Genomic DNA, 14769 nt, shown 5'->3' with positions numbered 1-14769 from the left:
TTGAAGCAGTTCTATTTTCAAAGAGTGACGGGAAAATAACAATAATTTCCTATTTTAAGTTGAAAAGATAATACAGGTATAATTTATTGAGGTATATATTACACTACCTGATATATCTAGCTGTTTAAGTAAGATGCAACATTAGTAGCTGTATCAAACAATAGGCAAGACATTAAGGTTTGCCACTTACAGGAGACATTCTGCTGCATAATTAGTAGGCCTACTGTTTATTGATATATTTTACTGTTTTTATCTGAAACTTGAACGTAGGACTTTTGATTAAATTCACAAGTTTTCTTCCACCACTGCACATTGGAGTGCTACTGTCTCTTTAAGGAGGCAGGGGTTCCAGAACCTGACGTCATACGTATGGTACGTGTTTCAAGACCGGGAACCGAAGAGGTTGTGCACGTTCACTTCTAAGCAAAGTTCAGACTACTACATATAACAGGTTAGTAAAATATCAGCTCCTAAACTCCTTAACTGAAAAATACAAGCGATAACAAACACGTCGTAAGCAGTGTGTATGAGTCCATTCAATAGACGTCACGTGTGTTATTGTATCTCATTCATTTTTGAATGGCATGCTAACGCCTCTTGCTAGCTAGCAAACAGCTCATTCCATTAGCTAGTAACATTTAGCTCTACTTTAATGCTAACTAACATTAAAACATGACTTCTGCATTCTACATTCCTCATGTATAAGTAGCCAACTGTGTCACATATAGTTTAACGTTAGTCATAAGGAGAACCGAAGAACAGCCATGTTGCTAGTCTCATATCCTCGCTCTTTAACTGTTAGCAAGGACACATGGGTACGTTTACTGCCAACGTTAGATCACGCTACTTATTTTTAAAATGCTAAATGGCTGAGCACTCTGAACAAACATATAACCTCTGGGAGTCAGTTACAGTTCAGCGGGACTTCAGTTTGTTTTGTACTTTTTTTGGGGGGGGGGGGGGGTTCATTTCACAACAGCATGGTAGCAGAAGCGGACGAAGCACAACTGTATGTGGAGTGAAAGTCTGACACTGCCAGCCATTCGAATGACTTTCTGACAGCAGTTGAACATGAACGGCTGTCAGAGAGTTGGTTAATGTTACAACCAAAATAAGGACTGACTGATTGTGTCTGTCAACTGCGTTTGCCAGTAGGCTTGTGAGCTTATGTACATGCAATATTGCCTAAAATGTATATACATCATTCTGAAAGCGCCTCAACATAGGTCCCCGGGAACTTAACAAAGGGGCATTCATGTATTTGCAAATGTCAATAAATACATGAATTAATACATTACTTAAGCTCTGTTTAGCTATGTAGTATTTTTGAGACGTTTTCTTTGTCTACTACCCTTTAAGTGTCAGTGTACTGTTAGCTCTAAATTACTTTAATTACACTGTATTTGGACATGACACCTACACTCACCATATGTAATTATTAGTAAGATGTTCAACTGAATTTGTAATCTTGGTGCACTTTCTGATAAAAACATTTTCATGTTGTTGTTTTTGTCACCTTCAGCTCAGTGACTTTAACCATTGATGGGCATTTAAACATCTTACATCAAATTCCTCCTATATTTTTCTTTATAGTCATTAAGTGTTGCCATCATGCCTGCTAAAAAGACCGCCACCAAGAGGAAGTATGAAGCAGTTGTTGTTGTGGAGGAGAATGAAGGATCCAAGAAAGTGAAAGGTAAATAACTTGTGTTTTTAAAAAGAACAGTGTTGGGAAAAGGCAAACAGACAAGACTAGACAATAGAAATCTATTAAAACATGCACCATTGCATATGAACATGGACAACAATACACACCCATTTTTTAAGAGCAAAACGTGTCTCACCACACCCCCACAGATTTCACAAGCTGACTCATGTCCTATGCCTTTTCACTTTTTTTATGCCACAGTTAAGTTTGGCCTCGTAAGACTTATAACATCTTGGATCAAATTGAATACTGATATACAATTGTTTGTTTGTGTGTAACAGTTTCCCACAGGAGCCATTGCAAGGAGGCGGGTCAGGTTCTTGTTCTGGGCCAGGGCGATGTTGGACAGCTGGGTCTTGGCGAGAACACCATTGAGAGGAAGAAGCCAGCCCTTGTGTCGCTGCCAGAAGAAATTGTGGAAGTGATAGCTGGAGGCATGCACACAGTGTGCCTCAGCGTCACTGGCCAAGTAAGGACGCCTCTGTCTTCATTATTTCAAATTTCAAATTGAATGGCTTTAGCTACCGGCTAACCTTTTTTTTCTATTTTGTAGGTCTACACTTTTGGTTGTAACGACGAGGGAGCCCTTGGCCGGGACACATCAGAGGAGGGATCTGAGATGGTTCCAGGGAAGGTGGTGTTGGAGGAGAAGGTGGTGCAGGTGTCGGCGGGGGACAGCCACACAGCTGCGCTCACAGAGGAAGGGGCAGTCTACTTGTGGGGCTCCTTCAGGGTAAGTTCCTGCTGCTTGTAGCCACCTAGGCATGTGCCTAGAAGTGTGTGTGTTTGTGTGTTGAGAGATTTTCCCTACATCTAGTTAACTAGTTACTTCTAATTCTCTTCACCCACAAAACTTGGGAGCACCAGTAGAAATGTTCAACTTACACATTGCAAACAGGTCTCCAAATAATTCACTTTTCCGATGAAACGACAAAAGTAGAAATTGTTGCAAACATACAAAACAATCGAGCATCAAAGTAAATCCTCCATATTAAATGTTTAGGTTATTTTTACTTTTTGTTGTATCTCAGTGGTATTTGTCTCATTTTCTTTCAGCCCCATTTGAGTTGGGTGCTACATATAAATTAAGTTAATAGCTGTACTGAGTTACTCCTGATTAGAATCCGAGCAAATAACACAGAGTCTCCTGCTGATTATTTGATTAAAACACTTAAAAACTCATTAGCACAGGATTTGAGTTTGAACATACAGCATTAATTAGGTGTGTAACGCTTATGAGACCGAAACTGCAAACCAATCCACAGCTTCTTTATTTCTTTTGTTGGTGCACTGGATTTTTTAAATGACATGGTTCGGCTAGATTTGTACTGCTGAAGTATAACATCTCCTTTAACCTAACACTCTGTAGGTGCTGGTGTTTAATCATTTGTCTGCACACTAGGGGTGTAACGGTTCACAGAAGTCACGGTTCGGTTCATACCTCGGTTTGGGGGTCACGGTTCGGTACGGGTTCGGTACAACAAGGACAAGCAAAAAAAAGTCCCAAATGCATCATTTTTTTTGCTGTTATTTATTTTTAACAGTAGTGCAAGTTTTGGTATGAAAATAAGGAACTCTAACATTTGGAATCATTAACTGTATTACGTAGTTAAAAACAAACCACAAACAGTAACACTCAGGTGGCCATATTATTTATAATGGCTGATGTCAAACTAAAAGGTTAAATAAGCTGTACAACTAAAAAGAATGTCTTGAAAATATTTAAATAAATAATAAGAAAGTGTTTCAATCACAATCAATAAAAAGGCAATTTATTTTATATTTTGACATCAGGAGATGTTATACAGTTCTGTATAACATCTCCTGATGTCAAAATATAAAATAAATATAAAACAAAATAAAATCTGTACCTTTTAGGAGCAATGTCTAACATGTGTAATTAACTTGTGAGTGTGTGAGGCCATTATGCCTAAATAAAGGTACTCAAGCTTTACTCTATTTTCAAGCGGTTCTTCGAAAATATGAGTTTGTCTACGTCGTTGTCAGTAGTGAGGGCAGATCTGTTGGCGGTAACTATGTCACCTGCCGTCGAGAAAACCCTCTCGCTGGGGACTGAGACTGACTCGGATGTGATTGAGCATGTTTGACGTGTTACCACTAGCATACCGCACCGCTGTCGAACAACGCCGACACACCGTCCTCGTCCGATCCACAACTCGCACCCCATCATTGTTGTAGTCCACAGGGAACCCGAAATGTTCCCACACAGCTGATTTAAAAGAAGCAGGTGGGTCTTCTAGCTCCTGTGTGTTGTGTGAACTCGCCGTAGCTAACTGTTCTTCTTCATATATTGTGTTCGTTTTGTTGTGTTTTGTTCTTGTTCTTCATTTGTTATTTACGGGCGGCTGGCTTTTAGGCGCAATACCGCCCCCTGGATTACATATAGTGTAATACTGCCTTGAGTGACAGACTTTTTTCCCACTCGTAAAAAAAGGCGTATTCGCCGTGTGACTGCATGTGCCGAACCGTGATGGTACGCGACGAATACGGATACCGTTACACCCCTACTGCACACGGATAACATCGGCTATGTAATTACATTGTTTGATGTCTACCGTTGGTTACTTAGCTGAGCTTCTAGAGATCATAGTTCAGTAACTGGCGATCCGGACCCAGACACCGACCTATACGGACCCGGACCTATAATCAATACATTAATAGGGGATTTCAATTTTGACGGGCGATTCTATTTTAACCGCCGGCAGGGGGCGAAAGAGACGAGTGAGCGATACAGGGAGAGAAACACAGAAGAAGAGACGAGAGAGCGGCAGAGAGAAGTGGAGAGGAAAGTGAGTGAAGAGAAGAGTTAGCGATACAGGGATGGAAGCGGAGAAGAGAGTGAACAGGCGTGTTAGCGGCAGACAGGGAGAGACAAATAATGACACATGGCGCTCTCCAAGAAGAGAAAAGTGGACAGTGAGAACAGAGCTTTTAACCCTGAGTGGACGGACTCATTCATGTTCATCCTGCCCACTGGGAGCACAGAACCAGTGTGTCTCATTTGTTCAGAGACCGTGGCGCTCATTAAAAGTGCCAATGTGAAACGCCACTATGAGACAAAACACAAAGTGTTTGACCAAACATTCCCTCTCAAGTCAGAACTGAGGTCAAAAAAATAAGCATTCTCAGAGCCCAATATGATCAGTCCACCAGGTTCAAAATTAAAACGAAATATCGTTCCAGGCCAGTGGAGACTCCAGAGTATTTTTGTTGGGTAATCTATGGTAGGGCTAACCCATACAGTGGTGGGGCTCAAATCAGTATATTTGCAATGTAATTACATGTACGCTATATCGCCCCCCCTTGACAGTGAAACACCACGCGTGAGGTTTAGATTATTTCCCCGTCTCCTTTTTTCAGCAAAATTATATCGAGAGCAACAGGTGTGAGTTAAACCAGTGGTTCTCAACTGGTCTGCTTCAGGACCCACTTTTTTCCCTTGTCCATAAATCGCGACCCAAAGATATAATACCCAAAAAAGTGCTGTAATATATACTTCTCAGCATTAAGGCCCTGACACACCTACCCGATTTTGGGAGTCAGAGGCCATCAGAGGCTGTCGGGCATTCGCGGCGCCCTACTCAGGTTGGTGTGTCCCGCACCGTCGTTGCTTTACGGCACATTTTCGCACCTCCCGCGGCCGATTCAAGGTCAGAGAAAGTCGGGACAAAGAAATCACTCTGATTGGCTGTTCAGCTTAGCGAGTCAGTGCATGAGAAGCGAAGCGGAAGTGAGGGACCAAAACAAACGATTAAGAAGGAAGACACAGACTGTTAATCTTTTTCATTTTCATCTCACCTGGACGCAAGAGTTTCTTTTTTATGTTTACATGTTTTCGATCGACGAGAGAGTGAAAATGGAACCCAGACGCTATTTGTTGTTTGTTTATATCATGCAGCCTGTTCTTCTTCTCTCGGTGTATAGTCTGTCTTCCAGTTGTTGCCTCTTTTGAATGACGAATACACACTACTGCTGGTAAGGACAGTTATTGCCACTCGTCAACTGAAGTCCTTTGCGGTGTGTTCGTAGGCGGGCGACGTAGCGGACGTAAAAGTCGGGACGCCTTCGGTATGCGTTCTTTGGTCTCAGGTTGGTGTGTAGCGGCCTTTTAGGGCTGCACGATTTTGGGGGGAAATCTAATAGCGATCTTTCTGACAAATATTGCGATTCGATTTGCGATATTTGTTTTTATGTGACCCAACGGAGTTTTATTGTAAAATGCGGCCATATCTCCGGCTAGGAAGGTCGCATCAACATGCTCCCGTCTCTAGCACCCCCGCAGCCCGAGCTACGAGTGAAAGAACTAAACTTACATAAAACTAGGGCTGTGCGATTATGGCAAAAATCATAATCACGATTATTTGGGTCAATAATTGATATCACGATTATTTTGACGATTATTCATTGACCATTTATTGAACTTTAAAACAAATAATATTTTACCAACAAACAAGATCAACAAATATGTTGGAGCGCACTTCCAAAACCATACTAAACATATATTATTAATATGATAAATAAAAATAAATTAGACCAAAATAAATGAAATCAAATATGTTGCAGTGCACTGTCACAACCTACTGAAAACTCCTTAACATATAGCCAACATTTTGGTAAAACATATTCAACATATTCCACTCAGTTAAACGTTGAAGGCTGGCCAACCGTCATGGTAACAGGAAATAAATGTTGAACTACAATTTAAGACCAAATAAAAATGTTTAGGCCACCATGGCAAATGCTGGTAGGGCTGCTCATGTCACCTCTTAAAGATGTTTTGCAAGAAACACCAGCCCGTTTACATGGTCTGGTTTCAGAGCTGAAGCTACACAGGAATCTGCTGCCAAAGTTAAAAAAAAAAATACAAAATTAATAGAATCAAACCCTTTTTTTGTTGCATTTTATTAGAGTATAAAAAGAAATGCCTTTTAAAATAGGATGCAAGCAACACTAGTTTCTTAACCTGAATTGATAATAGACTATAATCAATTTAAACGGAACAGATCTTAAAGAGCAACTTGCATGTTAGAGACAAAAGTGAATAAATGTGTAGGAAAATGATGTATACACTAGATTTTCCAAAACATATACACTACAGTGACATCTGGCGTCGTTTTTGTAAGATATTCTTACTATCGCATAGGGGCCGCAAAAAATATTGTCAGGAGGATAAAAATTATTTTCGGACGAATTTGGGACGAGAGTTAAAATAAAAATACCCTGCTAACTCTACTACAAATGGCAATGAAAATGAAACCGACTGCACGTTTTGTGTAGCACACAGTTATTAAACCTCCTTGTCAACATAAACACACACGCACAAAACATTTAGAAACCCGCGACATACACACACGTAGCTACAGCTGTGCCGCTGGCTGTCAGCCAGCCACACAGCTGGCTGTGCCCACAAATTCCTGGCCCGCAATTTGCGGGTCTAGCTATGTACTGAGTGTGTGTATTTCGCGGGTTGAGTGATGTACAATGGCATCCCGTGGAGGAATTCTGAAATGTTTTACCGTTAATCACAAAAACGCACAGCAGAACCAGACCCTGGAGCGCCGGCCTCTTTATTTACTTACTCCTCTCTTCATCCCCTATGGCAGGGGTCTTCAACTAAAATTCAACGAGGTCCAGTCAGACAAAATCTCCCCATGCAAAGGTCCGGAACATCAAAATGTCTAACTTGCTTCATGAATTAGTGTGATATATATTGAAGTGACCTGTAGCTTTATCAACGTCTGCATGTAATCAACAACTGACTGCCAATCAAATAAAGAAAGTACAAAAACAACAATATTTATTGTAAATTAACATTATTTAAATAATGTGGATATGTGTAATGTTCCTCTCGGGCTGCATTTACAAATAAAATGGAGAAAATAAATAAAATAGCTTTTGAAAATATGTGCATCTTAAAAGTGCTTAATTTTAGATAAATAAAATAAAGTGTAGCAGCAGCTTGAGAGTCCCTTTTTCTTTGTTAACCGTTTCACATCATGACTTAACAGTTTCAGACGATTATAGAACAATATCAGTCTTTACACATCATAACAATTGAACAGTTTTAAAGTTTCTCTTTCTTTCCCTCTTATATTGCAGTCCCTCACTCACTTTTTTTAAATTCAGTGCGAGAATTGAGTTCGAGCTTGTCCTGCCAGGAGTTTGTAAATCTGGGCCGACATGGAGTCAGGGCCTTTCTCATACACATGCAGGTGCTCATTGGTTACAATGATGCAAACACAGGTATGGTGAAAAAAGAGAGAACTATTCGAAGCAGAAAAAAAAACTGCGTAATATACTGGCTATTCTACTCAGATCAATAGGAGACAGAGATGTTAAGTTCAAAATCAAGGGTTTTTATTATTATTCACAGCAGGGTTGGGGATCCTTTTTTCCTTTACATTTTTTACAACATCCTCCGAGGGCCGTACAAATGATTGAACTCAACCTCTGCTTAAAAAAACTAAAATCACAGCCCATTCATTTGGCCTTTCTTTCATGCTGTGCAAAGAAAAAGCAACCTCTTAATCCAGATATCTCACCATGACTCACGTAAGTATGCATGCATGTGCACGGTGTGGCATGACCACCAACACAGAAAGATTTGCACACAAGATGTGTGCAAATGTATTTAGTAGGCTATCCTATCCATGTGAACATGATTTAAGTGGGGGGGGGACCTAACCTCCTCTAGGGGGGTCCGGGAAGATTTTTTTTTTTTCAAAAATATTGAAGTTAAAAGCATCAATGTGGTGCACTTTGAGAGCAACATTAAGAGATCTATGGATACATCTCTCAACACCCATATGAAACAGAACTGTAAGCATATTTTTCTTTTTGGATATTTTACAAATCACTCCCCTTTTAAACTCTATTCTTGTTATTTTTAACAACTTTTTTGTTACTGTCATATAGTATTTTATACCTGTTTTTCATTTAGTCTCATTAATAACTATAATGATCATATCAAGGTGTGCCTTAACCTCACTGAGCTGAGGTTATTTGGGCCTTTCAGGAGAGAGCTCTCTTACACCTGGTTGTAGAAAAGCTCTTTAAATTCGTTAGCATAGCTAGCTAACCAGATGCTAATAACAACAGATCGCCACTGTGCTTACAACTAAAGACACAGCCACGCAAACACTGCGGCATGTATACCAGGGTTGCCAACTTTGGGTACCTGGCTGGAGTGAGATTTTGATATCATGGGTTTAATTACACATATGCGCACGAAATGACTGCTATCGTGTCAGTCGCGGGACCTTAGCATATAGCCTAGTATAGGATATACAATATATACAAATACATAATATTGGACACAGACTATAAAGGGCACACAGTTTCCTTCACTAATGAAAGTCAAACACACGTTTGTTTCCACTGTTTTATTGTGTGCCTGTCGCGATAAGCAATTAATTGACTTATCGGCTCCGGAGTATTTTTGTTGGGTAAAATATGGTAGGGCTAACCCATACAGTGGTGGGGCTCAAGTCAGTATTTGCAATGTAATTACATACACGCTATATCGCCCCCTTGACAGTGAAACGCCACGCGTGAGGTTTAGATTATTTCCCTGTCTCAATCCAAATTGAACTGTATGAAACAAAAAGGCACATTTGTCTTGTAGTAAATAAATAGGGCGACCTGGAGCCAATCCTGCAACTTCCCCACAGGTGAAAGAGTTGACATGCTGAAAACCCAACCCCTGCACACATTCTGGTACTCTCTTGAGAAGAAAAATAAATAAATCTATTACTCCACAACATATTTAAAAAAATGAATGCCATTGTAGTTTTGTGTTACTTTGTTCTGAAAGCTGAACCTGCTGCTCCTCACAGAGAGAAGAGGGAAGAGGCTGTGTGAATTACTTTACGTGGATAAGGGTGGATAGCCCCCATTGTTCTGTGTGTTAAAATGAAAGACAGCCCACACACCTATCAATCATCAAACCGTGGGGTCAAATCAACACGTAATGTTGTATCGATGTATAGAGATGTACTACCGCAAAAGTATTCTCCGTCGGGACTTCCTGCAACAACACCACGCCGTTATCTTGATTCTGATTGGCCAGAAGACATCAAAGATGTTCTATTGAGAAGACGATCACTATGTGACAACAGTTTTCAAAACCGTTTCTAGTCTTCGGTATTCTTGTTTTGGCGTGAGAATAGTTTGGGCAGAGTGAGAGCGTGAGATTGAGAGTGAAAGCGTGTGTCACACGCCAGATGCGTGAGAGTTGGCAACCCTGAGTATACGGCTCCTTATGGGTATTGCAATATTTTAAGGGCTGGAGCGGCGTTCCGGTGCTCTCTGTCAGCACTCCTTTCAGGCGAGACATATACCACGTGAAGACACATTACGCTCGTGTTGTGTTCAAGGAACCTGTCCTTGGTCAGGAAAAACAGGTACTCGCTTGTTTAATTATTTTTGCGGTCTAGATTTCTTCTTCTTTTTTGAAGTGAGAAGTTCACCCACCCCCTAAAACGAAAACTCTTCGGTTCTCCACAAATTACACAAGTCACCACAAATCAGCATTAAAAAAGCGGGAGGCGGCGAAATATCCCCTATTAATGTATTGATTATAGATCCGGACCCCTGCCCTATGGGTAATAAGGCTGAGATGAGAACTCTCCATCGTATTTAGTCCTTAGCAATATGATGCGCCTCTCCCCATGTAGGGATTGGTACCGAGCCCCGGTATTAAACGGGCCCCTGGCCGGAATTATTAAAGACCGTGGTAACGTTAAGCTCCGACGTTGTCGGACTTTTTATCGGTAGGCTACTGGAGACATTTAAAAAATATGTCATATGTATTATTGCTACATATACATTATATCGCAGTTTTAGTTTCACATTAAGACTACAACATGCGTCTATGATGTATTTTCGAGCTTTCATTTGATATGCCGTTGTAAATGGCTTGATGGAAAGCAGGTGTGTAGTCAGGGAGGGTGCACAGCTGATTGCAGCAGGTGAGTGGAGGTTGAGCCGGGAGCCAGGAGTGACAGCCACCACGCCCACACAAACACAGACAGGGGGAAACAAACAAACACAAAGGAGACGGCTGGAGCAGTAAATGCAGCCCGAGAGGAACATTACACATATCCACAGTATTTACTGTATATCTGTATAGTTCAATGTTAATTGACAATACATATTGTTGTTTATGAATTGTACTTTCTTTATTTGATTGGCAGTCAGTTGTTGATTACACGCAGACGTTGATGAAGCTACAGGCTACTGCAATATATATCACACTAATTCATAAAGCAAGCTAGACATTTTGATGTTCCGGACCTTTGCATGGGGACATTTTCTCTAACTGGACCTCGTGGAATTGTAGTTGAATACCCCTGTTCTAGATCATCAAACACCCCTCATCTTGGTCGACTTACATGCCTCTCCGCTGCTATAATAACAAATTAACATTTTCACGATTAAGCTCTCCATCTGCAGTTCCGTAAATGATCCCGCATAAAGAGCAAACTATAATTGTCTACCTCACATCCTCTCCTCTGTTTCCTCTCAACCTGAAAGCCTATTTACCCTGCATTTGATTCTCTGCTCAGACCTGAGGCCTCATGACAGATGTTCTCACCTTACACTTTTTTTATTTTGTATTAAATGATTTCCCATGTCCATCTGTCTGATGATCATTGGTCATGCTATTCCTCATTGTTTCTTTTCCTCTGTACTTATTGTCACTGCTCCTGCTAGGTTACATGTGTGTTTTCCATTATTAATACTCAGTGGCACACTGGCAATTACATCTCTATTGCCTCTGCCAACCTTCTGCAATCCCACTTGATGTTTGGCAGTGCTGATATTAACTGTGTGAAACACTCTGTGACGTTGTTTTTAAAAGAAGAATATTATAATTATCTTACTGTTATTGCTAAATCATATTTTTGAATGATTTTTATTTGTCCATTTTACATCTGATCAACTTATTTCCATTCAGAAGAATTGGCAGCCATGCAATACTTCATGCTTACACAACCTGTGTGTATCTCTGGGGGTTTAACTATTTAAAAAATACTGAACCCTTTTTTCTCCAGGATAACAGCGGTGTAATAGGTCTTCTGGAGCCCATGAAAACATGCACTCTTCCAATCAAAGTCCCCATGACAGAAGCTGTTGTGAAAATTGCGTCAGGTAAGGAACATAGATCTTTAATCTTGTATCTTTTAGTTTGCTATAGGTACAATTTCTGCATACAAGGTTCCTGTTTAATCTTTGCAACTCCTTTTTGACAGGAAACGACCACCTTATACTGGTTACACTGGAGGGGAATCTGTACTCATCGGGCACTGCAGAGCAGGGGCAGCTGGGCAGAGTGCCCGAGCGCTTTTCAGACAGAGGAGGCAGGAAAGGCCTTGGTAAGTTCAATAAGCCTTTCTAAAGACAAAGCATGATGTAACAAAAGTTATCAAGATTTGACATAATCATTAAGCTTTGATTTGTGATGGCATTAACAATAGAAGTTTCCATGTCTTGTGTGAAATATGGCGTTGGGACTGACTGTGTCCTGTGATTTCAGGCCGGTTGCTGGTACCACAGATGGTTAAAGTTAAAGGGAAAGTTCACTTTGTCGATGCCTTCTGCGGCGCGTACCTCACCTTTGCTGTGTCAAAAGACGGCTATATGTATGGATTTGGTCTCTCCAACTATCATCAGCTGGGTGAGTAGTGCACATCAGTGCCTTCAGCGGCCATATCATCTGTCACTGCTTTACATTTAGCTTAGAGGCCGTCACTCACCTTCTACTTGAAGGTAATTGTACCAGACATTGTGAATTGATTTTGTGTTTTTACCCCCGTCTTTTTATTCAGGCACTAAAAGCACCAAGATGTGTTTTGAGCCAGTAAAACTGACTTGCTTCAAAAACTCTACCACTTCCTGGGTGGACTTCTCTGGAGGACAGCATCACTCACTCTGCCTCGACGCTGAAGGTAAGCTGCAATAACTGTGTTAAACTACATCTGTATTTGTTGTTGTAATTTACAATAAAACCTCAACTAAACAAAAGGCAATAAAACAACAACATGGCTGGAATGGAAAGGGCAGTTAAAACAAAAAAAGTGTTTTAAAATGTTTTTATCCAAGTATTTTGACACAAAATATGAATGAATCCTTTTTGTCTTCGTCCTAAAGGACAGGTATACTGCCTGGGCAGAGCAGAGTACGGCCGTCTGGGTCTGGGCGAGGGGGCCGAGGAGAAGAGTGAGCCCACGCCGGTGACGGGGATGGAGCCGGTCTGCGGGCTGTCCTGCGGGGAGTCGGTCAGCATCGCCGTCACCAGAGAAGGTGAGGAACAACGCAAATGCAGCCGAGGATTGATGAGTGATCATCTTTTTAGTCTGTGATATAGAGAGCAATATATTTAGTGATTTTAAGATGACTTTCTGCTGTGTTACTCAGGATCTGTGTACGCCTGGGGCATGGGCACCAACCTGCAGCTCGGCACCGGAGGGGAGGACGACGAGTGGAGCCCCGTGAAGATGACCGGCAAGCAGCTGGAGAACCGTGCAGTACTGATGGCGTCCAGCGGAGGGCAGCACACAGTGCTTCTGGTCAAAGACAAGCAGGAGAGCTGATGTCCAGTGCAGACAGAGAGCTGCTGATCCGTTTGGAGCTGGGGCTTTTTTCACAATGACTAAATCTGGGGAGGGGTTGATCTATCTGTGACTTCCTGTGCTGAGCCGAGAGAGTGTGAGAGGTTCGGACCCTTTTACGAGAACACTCTTTCTGGTGTGCGAAAAATGTTCATGGATGTTCTGTAGATCATGACAAATAAGAGACTATTTTTTTTAATCTAGTTTTTGATGTTCCCTTTGAATTCCTTTCATAACAAGTCATTAGTATGACTGTAAGATGGTATATGTGATGTTTGTGAATGTGACTGTTGCATGTACGTAAAGGAAATAAGAGTGCAAGCTTTTAATGACTTCCCCAAAGTCTTTTTAATATTTTTTTCTTTAAAGCAATAATATCGCTGACCTTGGTTCGGACAGGACAGTTCTACTCGGTGAGTTTAATATGTGAGACTACTTCATTATTGGGCACACAAAACTGGTTGTCACTATTCGGACATTTGGTAACACATCACACTGTATCCTGCATTTTATTGCTTTTCCTGCCTGAAATTAAAGATACAATTTTAAGCCTGTTTTAATCCAATGCATTAGACATTTTATTGCAATTTGATAATTAACTTCTCAATTTCAGCTCTTGTACGAAGTAACAACATGTTGGCATGCTGGCAAAATGGAAAGTCCACCCTAAAACCAAACTCACAATATCCCAGTAAGCTTAGGTATTTCAGTCAACATAGAGGACCTTGAACAAGTTTCAATCAAAAATATGTTTTGGTTTAAGCAAATATAAGCTGACCATGCTCCTTTTGAATGAACCCATTTTTCAGGAAGTCATTTTGAACTTGTTGAAGACAACTAGTGTCCACTGTTAAAGATGGTGAATTCTGATTTAGTTTTTGTCCCTTGCTAATCTCGAGTATGAAAAGGTTTGTAGATAATAGCTGGAAGTTGATAACATTTTACATAAATATATATTGTTGTATAGTAAAACATTTACAGAAAATCAATCAATGTTTATTTATATAGCCCAATATCACAAATGTTACATTTGTCTCAGTGGTCTTCACAGTTTGTACAGAATATCAGTATGACAATACGACACCCTCTGTCCTTAGACCCTCACATCGTACAAGGAAAAACTTCCGGAGAAAACCCACAGTTTAAAGGGAAAAATGGGAGAAACCTCAGGGAGAGCAACAGAGGAGGGATCCCTCTCCCAGGACGGACAGACGTGCAATAGATGCCGTGTGTAAATCGCAAAGATAATACATTTACAACATAGGTAGTCCAAATGTTTGGAAATGCATGTGTGTATAATAAGAAGATGAATCCACGAGGATGTCAGCAATCTTGTGGGAGCCATCAGGGAAGTAGTATGATGAGTCTGGCAGGACCGCAGAGACAGGTTCAGCCACGACTCGAATTCCAGGACTCAGATCCAGTGCT

The 14769-nt window shown here is 40.9% G+C and overlaps 1 protein-coding gene across 1 annotated transcript; it reads left to right on the top strand.

Annotated features, from left to right (window-relative positions):
• Positions 1-355: 355 nt before the first annotated feature.
• On the top strand, positions 356-13890 carry rcc1 (regulator of chromosome condensation 1). Its single transcript, XM_034102434.2, has 10 exons — positions 356-451; positions 1594-1696; positions 1990-2177; positions 2262-2441; positions 11785-11881; positions 11983-12105; positions 12267-12407; positions 12559-12678; positions 12881-13033; positions 13148-13890. The coding sequence occupies exons 2-10, from the start codon at positions 1612-1614 to the stop codon at positions 13321-13323; spliced, it is 1263 nt and encodes a 420-aa protein (XP_033958325.1). The 5' UTR covers positions 356-451; positions 1594-1611; the 3' UTR covers positions 13324-13890.
• The last annotated feature ends 879 nt before the right edge of the window (positions 13891-14769 follow it).

The sequence above is a fragment of the Pseudochaenichthys georgianus genome, chromosome 16, assembly GCF_902827115.2.
Source record: "Pseudochaenichthys georgianus chromosome 16, fPseGeo1.2, whole genome shotgun sequence".
In the NCBI taxonomy this organism is placed as follows: domain Eukaryota; kingdom Metazoa; phylum Chordata; class Actinopteri; order Perciformes; family Channichthyidae; genus Pseudochaenichthys; species Pseudochaenichthys georgianus.
This window is presented reverse-complemented; position numbering and strand designations above follow the sequence as displayed.